At 42.3% G+C, this 13740-nt stretch overlaps 1 protein-coding gene across 3 annotated transcripts in view; it reads right to left on the minus strand.

Annotated features, from left to right (window-relative positions):
• Window positions 1-799: 799 nt before the first annotated feature.
• Window positions 800-13740, minus strand: part of MME (membrane metalloendopeptidase) — a 114078-nt gene continuing 101137 nt past the window's right edge. For all 3 annotated transcript variants that reach the window (XM_038744450.1, XM_038744452.1, XM_038744453.1), the window contains exons 21-23: window positions 10733-10828; window positions 9993-10069; window positions 800-2165 (exon numbers count right to left, since the gene is read on the minus strand). In XM_038744450.1, coding sequence (XP_038600378.1) covers window positions 2066-2165; window positions 9993-10069; window positions 10733-10828 — 273 coding nt within the window. In that variant the 3' untranslated portion in view covers window positions 800-2065. The remainder of the gene's footprint in view (window positions 2166-9992; window positions 10070-10732; window positions 10829-13740) is intronic.

A 13740-nucleotide genomic window follows, 5' to 3' on the forward strand; every position in this document is an offset into this window, starting at 1 on the left:
CTAATCCCAGCTCTACCAAAAGTTAATCAACTTGCCCAAGGCCACACAGCAGGCCAATGACAGATTCAGGATTACAGCCCAGGTCCTCTGCTCCCCCGGCCCATGATTTATTCACCAGGCTCTGCTGCTTTCCAATAAACTAACTAACTAACTAGGTGGTTCTCCAGTTAGAAACCTCCCCACTGTTAGCATAGCTCCAGCAGGCATTTTCCAGTTTTTATTTTAGTGACCTAGTGGTTTCCCATTGCCTTCTTCCACGCAGTAAGCTTGATTCTCCGTCCTCGACTCTCTCCCTTGCTGCTGCTGCCCAGCATGGGTGAGTTTTGACTTGTAGCTGATTGCCTTCCACTCACTAGCCACTGGACAAGCTGGGAATGGAATGGCTCTGCTTGACTCTCATGCCCATATCTGAGACTGGTAGAGTACTGGAAACTCTCCAGGTGTGATCCTGAGAGGGGGTAGAACTACCAGCACAGGGAAAATCCCAAAGGAGAAACTTTAATTTTACAAAAAGCAACAGAGAAACATGGTGCAACCCCGAAGATGACTCATTTGTCACAACCTGCAAAGTAAGAAGAGGGGGGGAAAAACTAAGTCAAAGACCTGAGATAATCTACCAATTAGATAGCAGCCCTCAAGAATCAAAAGCTTGTTAATTCCTGCTATGAAGTTGATTCTCCCCTGCTGGAATTCTTCTGGCCGTAGGAGCCCAAGATGAGATATTTAGTTACTGTTAACCTGTTAACATCTCCATAGTCAGACATGCACTGGACCCAAAAGACAAAAAACAGCAAGCCTCAATGATGTAATGAGCATCTCGCTCACAATTTCAATTTAATATCAAAATGTAAATGTTTTCATCAGATGACAAACATTGAAAGACAAAGTGAAGATGACATTATACAAATAAAGCTGTATTCATTGGGGTCGTCATCTGAGGTATCTCTTTTTGGTGAAATCTGACTGCTTCTAAACTAGAAGCAACATTTCCCTTGGGCAAACTGGGTAATGGCAGTTCATTCCTATCAGAACATAGATAAAGCTCTTCACAAATGTTGGTTGGATTATAATTAAAAAAGTCTGAAACATTTTTCTATACATCACTTTACAGATTTTGGTTTGCAGATGCTTCCTTAATATACAGAACTGAACACTGCTCAACCTGAAATAAACTCCCAATTATAGAGATGAAATGATCAAGTAGATACTAATTACTTTATGCCATTAGTGTAGCTAATAATTAAATACAAAAATTATGATTTATTCATTGCTACAAATCTTTTAAAAAGATGCTCTTGAGAGAACAAGATCTGCTTGATCTCATTATTAGTGAATATATGTGCAGAAGTAATACATTTTCTTTTTTTCTTTTTTCATTTTTGCTTGAACACACCTGAAATAAAGATGCTGTGCTGAATTGAATCAGTCCTGGGGTAATCACAGGAAAAATATTGAATCCTTCCCAAACCAAAATTCCAGTAGTTATTTGAAGATTCTTTCTCTTTCGGGGGCAACAAATTTATCAAGACAAAATGTAAAGCAAAACAATTTGTAGATCACATTTTTAGAGGCAGGAAACAAAGTCCAATACTTGGAGCTCCAAACTGCCATCTCACGGTGATGCTTTATTTTCCCTAATATTTCTTTCCTCCCTTTGAATAGAAATATCAGTCTACTCCAGCATGTGATAAATCCTGTTCCCCAGTGAGAATAGAAAGTCTGCAGAACAAATGGGAAACTCAATTTAACTTGGACAACATCGTTTAAGAGGCAAGCACATTATATACACATTTAAAAGTGATAGATTTGGCAGACATCAGACCCCTTCCAAAGCAGCTAGTCCCCACCATAGGTTGAATGGTGATTTGTCCAGCTTCTGTGAAACCACCATCATCAAGTAGTCAATCTACTGAAGTCATTACTTTGAAGCATCTCTTTCCTCCTATTAAATTTCTCACCCTTAAAATTGTAGTGAGTTTGGTAGCACAGTTTCTTCCTCATAGACAGTTCTGTTTGTCAGTTGGTCTGGGAAGATTGGCTCCGGGTTAATTACTTTCTAATTTGATCACCATACGCGGCATTTCTTTCTTGGATTCATGTAGTCATTGTTACGGCAATTAAAGGCTTCCGTGAACTCTGGGGAGTTCTGCAATGTCCCTATAATCCTTGAAAACAAAACAAAAAGCCACCATGTCAACAATGTTCCCACACCAGTCATTTGACTTAAGGTGGCTGAATGTTTATTGCTCTTCAGGACTTCTCCCCTTCACTGGCTCTGGAAATTGGAAAGTTGATGTGATGCATCCCGGCAGAATAATGTTCCCTGCATAATATTTGGATTACTCAAATTGGAAATGTATTTATGTTGAAGGGAATTTTGAATGGGGGTGGTTAACAAGTGTCTGCGCAGGGAATAAAAGTCTCTTAACTGGGTTCCCTAACCTGCAAGCTTCTTGTCCACCAACTCTACTGTATTGTTCCCTCGTAGGTGAATTGTTCGCCCCTAAGTACAGTGCTCTGAACATGGTAAGTGTTCAGTAGATACCATTAATGGATTGTTTGGTTCGAGGTTGAAGCTTGGAAATTCTTTGCATTGGCCATGCCCAGATATCAGATTAGGTCCCATCTATTTATCATTGCCACAGGAATAAAGAATTTCCAGGGGAGGTTTACAGCAAAAGTCACCTTGACTCCCCATACCACTGGGAGGGGAAGTAGTGTGGCCTAGTGAAAAGAGCAAAGGCTAAACAAATGTCATCATTATTATTACTATTTAAAATGACTAGACCTCACTATGAACATTTTGACGGAGTTTCTTTAAACAAATCACATGCATATTAAAATTATGTGTCCTTCACGTGCACAAATGAATCAACATTTTTGATGAGAAAAATGGAAGAGAATTGACAAATGGAGATAGTCCCTTTCTAAAGGAGTAACAGAACCCCTTGCCAATATTTACAATAAATTTAATGACCACAGCAAGTTGGAACAAAACTGTTTAAGCAGAGGCTTGAACAGTTTCACCAGTCTAAACACAAAAGCTTTTCTCTACAGACCCTCCACACATACAGCTTCCATTTTAATGGCCTCAGCAGGAATACTGGCTGCTTTCATAATATTTTAATTTGTGGACCCAAAATTCTGGTAATAATGGTAATAAAGGATGGCAAATTAGTACTAGGAAGAATATTTGGAGCACTAAATGATGTTCACCAACCAACTCACTGATCCTTGATCTCAACTCTCTCACCAACTCCTTTCTCATGTCCTCCCTCTGGCCTGAAACTCTCTCTCCTATCATGTCTGAAAGGCCATCATCATCATCATCATCATCATCAATCATATTTATTGAGCGCTTACTATGTGCAGAGCACTATACTAAGCGCTCGGGAAGTACAAGTTGGCAACATATAGAGACAGTGCCTACGAAACAGTGGGCTCACAGTCTAAAAGGGGGAGACAGAGAACAAAACCAAACACTAACAAAATAAAATAAATAGAATAGATATGTACAAGTAAAATAAATAGAGTAACAAATATGTACATATATACATATATACAGGTGCTGTGGGGAAGGGAAGGAGGTAAGATGGGGGGGATAGAGAGGGGGACGAGGGGGAGAGGAAGGAAGTGGCTTAGGCTGGGAAGGCCTCCTGGAGTAGGTGAGCTCTCAGTAAGGCCCCGAAAGGATGAAGAGAGCTAGCTTGGCGGATGGGCAGAGGGAGGGCATTCCAGGCCCGGGGGATGACGTGGGCCGGGGGTCGATGGCGGGACAGGCGAGAGCGAGGTACGGTGAGGAGATTAGCGGCAGAGGAGCGGAGGGTGTGGGCTGGGCTGGAGAAGGAGAGAAGGGAGGTGAGGTAGGAGGGGGTGAGGTGATGGACAGCCTTGAAGCCCAGGGTGAGGAGTTTCTGCCTGATGCGCAGATTGATTGGTAGCCACTGGAGATTTTTGAGGAGGGGAGTAACGTACCCAGAGCATTTCTGGACAAAGACAATCCGGGCAGCAGCATGAAGTATGGATTGAAGTGGGGAGAGACACGAGGATGGGAGATCAGAGAGAAGGCTGATGCAGTAGTCCAGACGGGATAGGATGAGAGCTTGAACGAAAAGGGTAGCGGTGTGGATGGAGAGGAAAGGGCGGATCTTGGTAATGTTCCGGAGCTGAGACCGGCAGGTTTTGGTGACGGCTTGGATGTGAGGGGTGAACGAGACAGCGGAGTCGAGGATGACACCAAGGTTGCAGGCTTGTGAGACGGGAAGGATGGTAGTGCCTTGTTTTCACTTGTTTTCACCACTGTTTTCATTTTCAAAACCCTCCTAATCACACCTCCTCCAACCGGCCTTCCCTGACCAAGCCCTCATTTTCCCCGCCTGCACTCCATTCATTCAATTGTATTTATTGAGCGCTTACTGTATGCAGAGCACTGGACTAAGCGCTTGGGAAGTACAAGTTGGCAACATATAGAGATGGCCTCTACCCAAGAGCAGGCTCACAGTCTAGAAGGGGGAGACAGACAACAAAACAAAACATATTAACTAAATAATATAAATAGAATAGTAAATCTGTACAAGTAAAATAGAGTAATAAATCTGTACAAACATAAATACAGGTGCTGTGGGGAGGGTAAGGAGGTGGGGGGGATGGGGGGGAGAGAAAGGAGGGAGCTCAGTCTGGGAAGGCCTCCTGGAGGAGGTGAGCTCTCAGTAGGGCTTTGAAGGGAGCCCTACTGTAGCTATAGACTGTTCTGGTCTATACCCCTTAAGCACTTTGATACCCTACCCCCAGCCCCTAGGTTTTTATGTAATATCCTTATACTCTGCTTCTTCATCTATCTGTAATTTATTTTAATATCTGTTCTTCCTAAAATAAATAACAATATGAGTTAATAAACCCAGTTCTGCTCTCGGTGAACTTACAATCCTACTAGATATCTGTCTTCCCTAGTAGGAGTGTAAGTTCACCGAGAGCAGAATTGGGTTTATTAACTCATATTGTACTCTCCAAAGCTTTTAGTAACATCCTATGCACACAGTAAGCACTCAACGAGTTCTATTGACAGACTGATTTCGACACTGCAGGCATTGTCAGTAACCAATCAATCAATCATACTTATTGAGTACTTACTATGTGCATAGCACTGTACTGAGGACTTGGGAGAATACAACAGTAGCTTACAGACTAGAAGGGGAGACAAACATCAGATGAATCTGTTCAGTTGAATTTGAACAAAAGTGTCAGAGTTCCTTATAAACCAGTTTACATAAAAATTTACATATCCATTTCCTATATTTAATGGTATTATTGATCTCCCATCCTATATATAGTATAGTATAAACTCCTTAGAGGCCGGGATCATTTTTACTTAATTGTATTCTCCCAAATGCATAATACAAGTCTCTGAACACAATAAGTGCTCAATAAATACTACTGATTGAATACACCCAATTCTCCTTTAATTTGAGGTAGTTCTTGAGAAATCTCAAGTTAAAGACGACTTGGGGAACATGTCTATTACTTTTAGTATGCTATTCTCCCAAGTGCTCTGCACATTGTAGATCCTCAATAAGTATTGACTGATTCTTAATTGAGGTGAGTACTTTCTGTACAAATTTAGCATTTTAACTGGGAATAGATGAGGATACTGACAGGTCTATACACTCTTCCTACAGTCTTTAAACCTGGGACTGTTTAGGAACAGTCATTTAAAATCTGCCTATTTCTGATATATTTCAATCAGTCACTGGTATTTAGTGAGTGCTCACTATGTGTAGAGTGTGGTACTAAACATTTAGGAGCATACAGTATAACAGAGTTGGCAGAAACAATCAAGGAGCCTAGAGGGGGAGGCAGATATTGAAATAAATAAATTACAGATATATACATAAGTGCTATGGGCCTGAGGATGGGGTGAATATCAAGTGCTTAAAAGGTACGGCTCCAAATATGTAGACAAATCAGAAGGGAAAGGAAGTAGGGGAAAAGATGGCTTCATTGAGGAAAAGCTTCTTGGAAGAGATACTTTGGTAGCTATCTCCTGCTTTTCATTATAAGCTCATTTTGGGCAGGGAACTGCCTACTTGCTTTGTACTCTCCCAAGCACCTAATACAGTCCTCTGTACACAAAGAGTGCTCAATAAGTATCATTGATTGATTGATTGATTGCTGTGATTTTAGCTAGACTTTAAAGATGGGGAGGGTGCTTGTTCTATATGGAGGGGAAATGAGTTTCAGATCAGTGGCAAGATAAGAGAAGCAGCATGGCACAGTGGAAAGAGCTCGGGCTTTGGAGTCAGAGGTCATGGGTTCAAATCCCGGCTCCACCAGTTGTCAGCTGTGTGACTTTGGGCAAGTCACTTCACTGGGCCTCAGTTCCCTCATCTGTAAAATGGGGATTAAGATTGTGAGCCCCCCAATGGGACAACCTGATCACCTTGTAACCTCCCCAGCGCTTAGTACAGTGCTTTGCACATAGTAAGTGCTTAATAAATGTCATCATTATTATTATTACTAAGATAGGCAAGAGTGAGTAAAGTGAGGAAGCTGGTGGTAGAGGAATGAAATCACTGAGTGATGTAGGCAAAGGAGAGCTAATTGAGTACTTTAAGGACTACAGTAAGGAGTTTCTGTTGATGTGGCGATGGATGGGCAATCATGGGAGGTTCTTAAAGACTGGGGAACTGGGGTCTGAATGTTTTTTAGAAAGTAATCTGTACAGCAGAGTGAAGTATGGACTGCAGTGGGGAAAGGAGGCAGGGAGGTCAATGAGGAGGCTGATGCAGTAATCATGGTGGGATAAGATTAAGTGCTTGGGATCCAATAGAGTAACTGTTTGGATAGAAAGGAAAGGGAAGATTTTAAGATTAAGTACTTGGGATCCAATAGAGTAACTGTTTGTATAGACAGGAAAGGGCAGATTTTAATGATGTTCCAAAGGTAGAACCAACACTGCTGACAGATTTGGTGACAAATTGAATGAGTGGGTTGAATGACAACAATGAGTTGAGGCTAATGCCAAGTTTATGGGCTTGTGAGATGGGGAGATAGTGGTATTTTCTACAGTGATAGGGAAGATGTGGGAGGTTGGGTTTGAGGAGAGAAGATGAGAGCATATTTAGTTTGAGGTGTTGGTGGACCATCCAGTAGAGATATCCTGAAGGCAGGAGGAAATGTGAGACTGCAGAGGAGAAAGATAAGGGCTGGAAAGGTAGATTTGAGAATCATCCACACCTGGATGATAGTTGAAGCCATGAGAGCAAATAATAATAAAAATAACTGTGGTATTTGTTAAGTTCTTACTATTTGCCAGGCACTGGTACTAAGTGAATAAAGCAAATAGGGTTGGACACAGTCTCTGTCCCATGTGAGGCTCACAGTCTCAATCCCCATTTTACAGATGAGATAACTGAGGCACAGAGAAGTGAAGTGACTTGTCCAAGGCCACACAGCAGCCAGGTAGTGGGGCCGGGGCTAGGACCCATGACTTTAAGGACCCAGAACTGAAACCTGAGGGACTACCATGATTAGAGGGAGGAAGATCAAGAAGGAGCCTGCAAAAGAGGCTGAGAAGTGGTCAGAGAGATAGGAGGGGAACCAAGAAAGAGTAGTGTCAGTAAGTTGGACAATGTTTCAAGGAGAAAAGGGTGGTCCATAATTTTGAAGGTGTTGAGTGGTCAAGGAGGATTAGAATGGAATAGAGGACAATGAATTTGGAACAAAGAAGGTCAAGTGACAGAGAGGCAGTTTCCAGGGAGTGAAGGGGGAAATAGATTTGGGGAGGGGGCTCAAGGAGAGAATTGGAGGCAGTGGGTATATACAATTCACTCAAAGAGTTTGGCGAGGATTGGTAGGAAGGAGATGGGGTGATAACTGGAGGGAGTCATGGGGTCATGTAATCCTTAGGTTTAGGCTAGAGAATACATGAGCATGTTTGAAAATAGTGGGGAAGAAGCAATTTTAAGTGAATGGTTGAAAATGGTGGTCTGGAAGGGAAGAAAAGAGGGATAAAGTGTTTTAATGGGGTGTGTAGAGGTGGGGTCAGAGGCACGGGTGAAGTGGTCAATTTTGAGAGGACTTTGAAGATTCGTTCATTCATTCAATTCATTCATTCAATCATTTATTGAGTGCTTACTGTGTGCAGAGCACTGTACTAAGCACTTGGGATGGTACAATACAAAAACAAATGGACACATTCCCTGCCCACAATGAGCTTACAGTCTAGAATGGGGGAGACAGGCAACAATATAAATAAATACATAAGTGAAGTGCTGTGAGGCTGGGAGCAGGTAAGAACAGAGGGAGCAGGTCAGGGCAACTCAGAAGGGAGTGGGAGAAGAGGAAAGGGGGAGCTTAGTCTCGGAAGACCTGTTGGAGGAGACGTGCCTTCAGTAAGGCTTTGAACAGGGGGAGAGTAATTGTCTTTTGGATTTGAGGAGGGAGGGAATTCCAGGCCAGAGGCAGGAGCCAGGTTAGAGGTCATGGGCAAGATAGGCAAGATCAAGGCACAGTGAGAAGGTTGGCACTAGAGGAGTGAAGTGTGCAAGCTGGGTGGTAGAAGGAGAGTAGTAAGGTGAGGCAGGAAGGGACAAGATGGTGGAGTGCTTTAAAGCTAGTTATGTGGAATTTTTGTTTGATGCGAAGGTAGATGGGCAACCACTCGTGTTTTTTGAAGCGTGGGGTGACATGTCCTGAACATTTCTGTAGAAAAATGACCCGGGCAGCAGTGTGAAGTATGGACTGGAGTGGGGAGAGGCAGGAGGCTGGGTGGTCAGCAAGGAGGCTGATGCAGTAACCCAGGTGGTATAGGATGAGTGATTGTATTAACGTAGTAGCAGTTTGGATGGAGAGAAAAGGGTGGATTTTACGGATGTTGTGAAAGTGGGACTGACAGGATTTAGTGATGGATTGAATTTCTTGAGATACTCCTGGGAAAGATGGGAGATATCAAAGAGGAGGCAGGAGGAGGGAGGAGCTGAGAGGAGCAGGGAAGATTTTAGGGAGATCATATCTGATAGTTTCAGTTTTATCAGCAATGTGGCCGGGTCATTAAAGGAAGGAGGTGGGAAGGGGTTAGGGGACTTGAGGAGGGAGTTGAACACAAATCACCCAATTGTCATTTTACAACAGCAACTTGAGGTCCGAGAGACTTATCTGGTCTTTTCAAAATTGAGGTTTGTGCACTCAGAAGTAAGGTTTCCCCCCGCTCCCAGCCCCATGGTACTTGTGTACATAATATCCATAATTTATTTGCCTCCTCCTCTAGACTGTAAACTGGTGTGAGCAGGGAATGTGTCTGTTTACAGTGCTGTGCACACAGTAAACACTCAATAAACATGATTGAATGGATGAATGAATGAATGCACTACCAGAAAGTGGCATAATCCGATGCCAAATGGAATGCTGACACTTAGCCAAGAAAGCCCTTTTGCCTCCGGAGAAAACGCCAATATCCTTGGGAAATAATTGTTCCTCTTACTCTGAGCCATATGCAATTTGAACCTCAAGAAGTAAATGAAGGAGCTTCAGAGGGGCCCTCAGGGTCTAAAGTTGCTTTCATATAATTTTCCAACTTCAGAAAAAGATCCGGATGACTCCAAATATGAGCTTGTAAAAAAGCTAATTATTCTTTATTTATAGACTTGAAAGAACAGTCCTGTAATGCATGCATAACCTACATGGTGTTGAAGCCCTAGTTGGTAAATGCATTATCACTGAGTTAGTAACAGCCTGCAGATGGGAACCAAACCACATCTTCTTCCTTAAAGCCCTTAAGGATTCTCAATATTATAGTCCTTAAGGATCCACAATTAACCCACATATCCTCACTTTATTCGGGTTTAATATACTAAGAATGTTAATGGGTCTGGCACTATCTTCAAAGGTAATATCAAGTGGATAAAAGAATCTAGAAGTTTTCCCAACATGGTAGCTGTAGGGTTTCATTTTTAAAGTAGACTGTTGATATACTTGTTTTGTGAATAAGTACCAACCTAAAGTTTCCTGGGCTGTGGACATCTGTTTTAATGGCGTTGACAGCATATTCTGGCCTATATGTACCACACCACACCTACAGACAAAAGACAAAGAAACAATGTGAAATATTTAATAGTTTTGAAATGTTATTTTTTGAAGAGAAAAAAAATTGTGTGTGTGCTTTAATTCAGATGTCTAGGTTGTGGAAATAAAAACTGAATTCACATCTCAGTATTGAGATGGAATTCCATACTGTAATAATAATAATAATAATCGTATTTGTTAAGCACTTACTATGTGCAAAACACGGTTCTAAGCGCTGGGGGAGATACAAGGTGATCAGGTTGTCCCACGTGGGGCTCACAATCTTAATCCCCATTTTCCAGATGAGGGAACTGAGGCCCAGAGAAGTAAAGTGACTTGCCCAACGTCACACAGCTGACAATTGGCAGATCCATGATTTGAACCCATGACCTTTGACTCCAAAGCCCATGCTCGTTCCACTGAGCCACACTGCTTCTCTAAGATTCATATTGCAGGATTACTGGCTCAGTGAACTTTCAACAGGTATTGAATTATGAGACCAAATTATCCGTCGTTATTATTATAAAGCTGAGTTATTGCCTGAGGGTGAATGTCGATAAGTCGATACATTCTGCCACATTCCATTAAAATGATAAAAGTTAGTTGCATGCTTACTATGAAATTGTAACTCAAGAATGATTTTCCTATCCATCCATCAAGCAGTGTACAATACCTGTGCAAAGTTCAGGAAGAACAGCTGTTTGTGGTTCAAGTCAAGGCCAGGAAGTAATTTTTCTTCTCCGTTCTTTTTAATCAAGTTTTGATAGGCCTAAAAAATGGGAATGAAATGGAAATTTGACTTTTATAAAACTTATTTTTCTGGATCGACAGGAACAATACACATTCATTTCTATACCTGTTGTATCTTGGAAGGTATTTTTCCCTGTTCAAAAAAGCCATTCCATTCAGGTGAGCCAATGGAACTTACTCAAAGGATGAAGAATTTTGTAAGCTCCTGGAGGGCAGGGATTATGTCTACCAATTCTAGTATCATCTCAAGTGCTTAATGCAGTGCTATGCAAACAGTAAATGCTCAGTAAATGGCACTGATTGTAGGATTCAATTTGTACACCTTTTGCAAGGAATAGGATACTGGATTATCATGGTTTCATTAAGGATAGGGCCTCTAAAAGGAATCAAAACTTCTCAATTGATGCAGCAGGCTTGGTAATAATAATAATAATAATAATAATAATGGCATTTGTTAAGCACTTACTATGTGCAAAGCACTGTTCTAAGCACTGGGGAGATACAAGATGATCAGGTTGTCCCAGGTGGGGCTCACGATCTTAATCCCCATTTTACAGATGAAGTAACTGAGGCCCAGAGAAGTTAAGTGACTTGCCCCAGGTCACACAGCTGACAAGTGGCAGAGCCGGGATCAGAACCCACGACCTCTGACTCCCAAGCCCGGGCTCTTTCCACTGAGCCACGCTGCTTCTCGTGGTAAATGTCAGTCAGTCAATAGTATTTATTGAGCACTTACGGGGTGCAGAACACTGTACTAAGCATTTGGGAGAGTAGAACAGACATATTCCCTGCCCACATTGATGTTACAGTCTGAAGAGGAGACACACATTAATATAAATAAGTACATGACAGATACGTACATAAGTGCTCTGGGGCTGGGAGGAGGGATGAGTAAAGGGAGCAAATCAGGGTGATGTAGAAGGGAGAGAGAGAAGAGGAAAGAAGGGCATAATCAGGGAAGGCCTCTTGGAGGAGATATGCCTTCAGTGAGGCTTTGAAACTGGGGAAAGTAATTGTTGGATATGAGGAGGGAGGGCATTCCAGGTCAGAGGCAGGACATGCGTGAGAGGTCAGAGGCAACATAGATACGATCAAGGTAGATTGAAAAGGTTAGCGTTGGAAGAGAGAAGCATATGGGCCAGGTTGTAGTAGGAGAGAGCGAGGTGAGGGAGAAAGAATCAAGATAGAATGGAAGAATGGAAAAATAAAGATAGATGTAATCTATGTTGCCTTCAGTAAACCTGTGCATTCTATCCTGCACATTTACTCATTAATAAACCAGACTGTGTTGTGGATCCCGGGGCTTTCAGTGAGTGCTTAGCTGGCCAGACCATCATTGTCCGAAATTAGATTTTAGTGGATCAATCCTAACTGGGAGGACAGAACCACTTCCCTACTGTGAAAATCAGTCCTATAGCCCCTCTTGCTTTAGATTTCCTTCAAGGCACCAGATAATGGGCTAGAGAGGATGTTCATTAAGAATACAGACCCAATAAAACTGCTACCATGTGATCCAACCACTTATCCTATCCCAACTTGACTACTGTATTATCCTCCTCGCTGGTCTTCCTGACACCCATCTCTCCCTACTCCAATCCATACCTCACCCTACTGTCTGGATTAGTTTTCTACAAAACCATTCAGTCCATGTTTCTCCTCTCCTCAAGAACCTCCAGTGGTTTCCCATCCACCTCTGCATCAGGCAGAAACTCCTTAACATAGGCTCTAAAGCCCTCAATCAGATTGTCCCCTCCTGCCTCACATCCCTGATTTCCTAAGCAGTGTGGCTCAGTGGAAAGAGCATGGGCTTTGGAGTCAGAGGTCAGGGGTTCAAATTCTGGCTCCGCCAATTGTCAGCCATGTGACTTTAGGCAAATCACTTTACTTCTCTGTGCCTCAGTTACCTCATCTGTAAAATGGGGATTAAGACTGTGAGCCCCCTGAGGGACAACCTGATCACCTTGTAACCTCCCCAGTGCTTAGAACAGTGCTTTGCATATAGTAAGAACTTAATAAATGCCATTACTATTATTATTATTATTACTACAACCCAGCTTGCAGCCTTTGCTCCTCTAGTGTCAGCTTATTCACTGTTCCCTGAACTTATCTATCTCACTGTTGACTCCTTTGCCACATCCTTCCCTTAGCCAGGAATTTCTTTCTTCTTGAAATACACCAGACCAACACTCTTCCCCACCTTCAAATCATTATTAAGGTCACATCTTCTCCAGGAGGTCTTCCACAGCTAATCCCTCTTTTCCTGGGTTTCCACTCCCTTCTGGGTTGTTTATGCACTTGGATCTGTGACCTTTAGACATTTGATATTTATCCCACCCTCAGCCCCACAGCACAATATGTACATATCTTTAAATTATATATCATAAATTATTTATGTATCCTAATGTTTTTCTGCCTCCTAGACTATAAATTCACTGTAGACAAAGTGTCTCCCACCTCCGTTAAACTGTACTCTCACAAGCATTTAGTACAGTGCTCTGTGCATAGTAAGCACTCAGTAAATACCATTGATGTTGATGATGATGAATGTAAACGGCATAAACCTGGGCAAGGAGTGTCCAACTCCTCAGTCGAGTGGGTAAAATTTAACCTGCCTGTCATAAATTGGAGAAGAGATCTCAAACGGAATCAAATTTAATAAGGACAAGCACCTGGTAAGGGTAAACAGACTACAGATATGAGATTGGAATAGGCTGGTTAGGAGCACAAAGGAAAGTGGAATGACCTAGAGGAAAGGGCAAACTCTTTGTGGGCTGGGATTGTGTCAACCAACTCTTGTTATACTGTATTCTCTCAAGTGCTTAGTAGAGTGCTCTGTACACAGTATGCACTCAATCACTATGATTGACTGATCAGTAGTCCAGGAGACCCAACTCTAGTCCCCCCCAAGCCACTGGCCTGCTGTGAGACTTT

The sequence above is a fragment of the Tachyglossus aculeatus genome, chromosome 1 (assembly GCF_015852505.1).
Source record: "Tachyglossus aculeatus isolate mTacAcu1 chromosome 1, mTacAcu1.pri, whole genome shotgun sequence".
Lineage (NCBI taxonomy): Eukaryota > Metazoa > Chordata > Mammalia > Monotremata > Tachyglossidae > Tachyglossus > Tachyglossus aculeatus.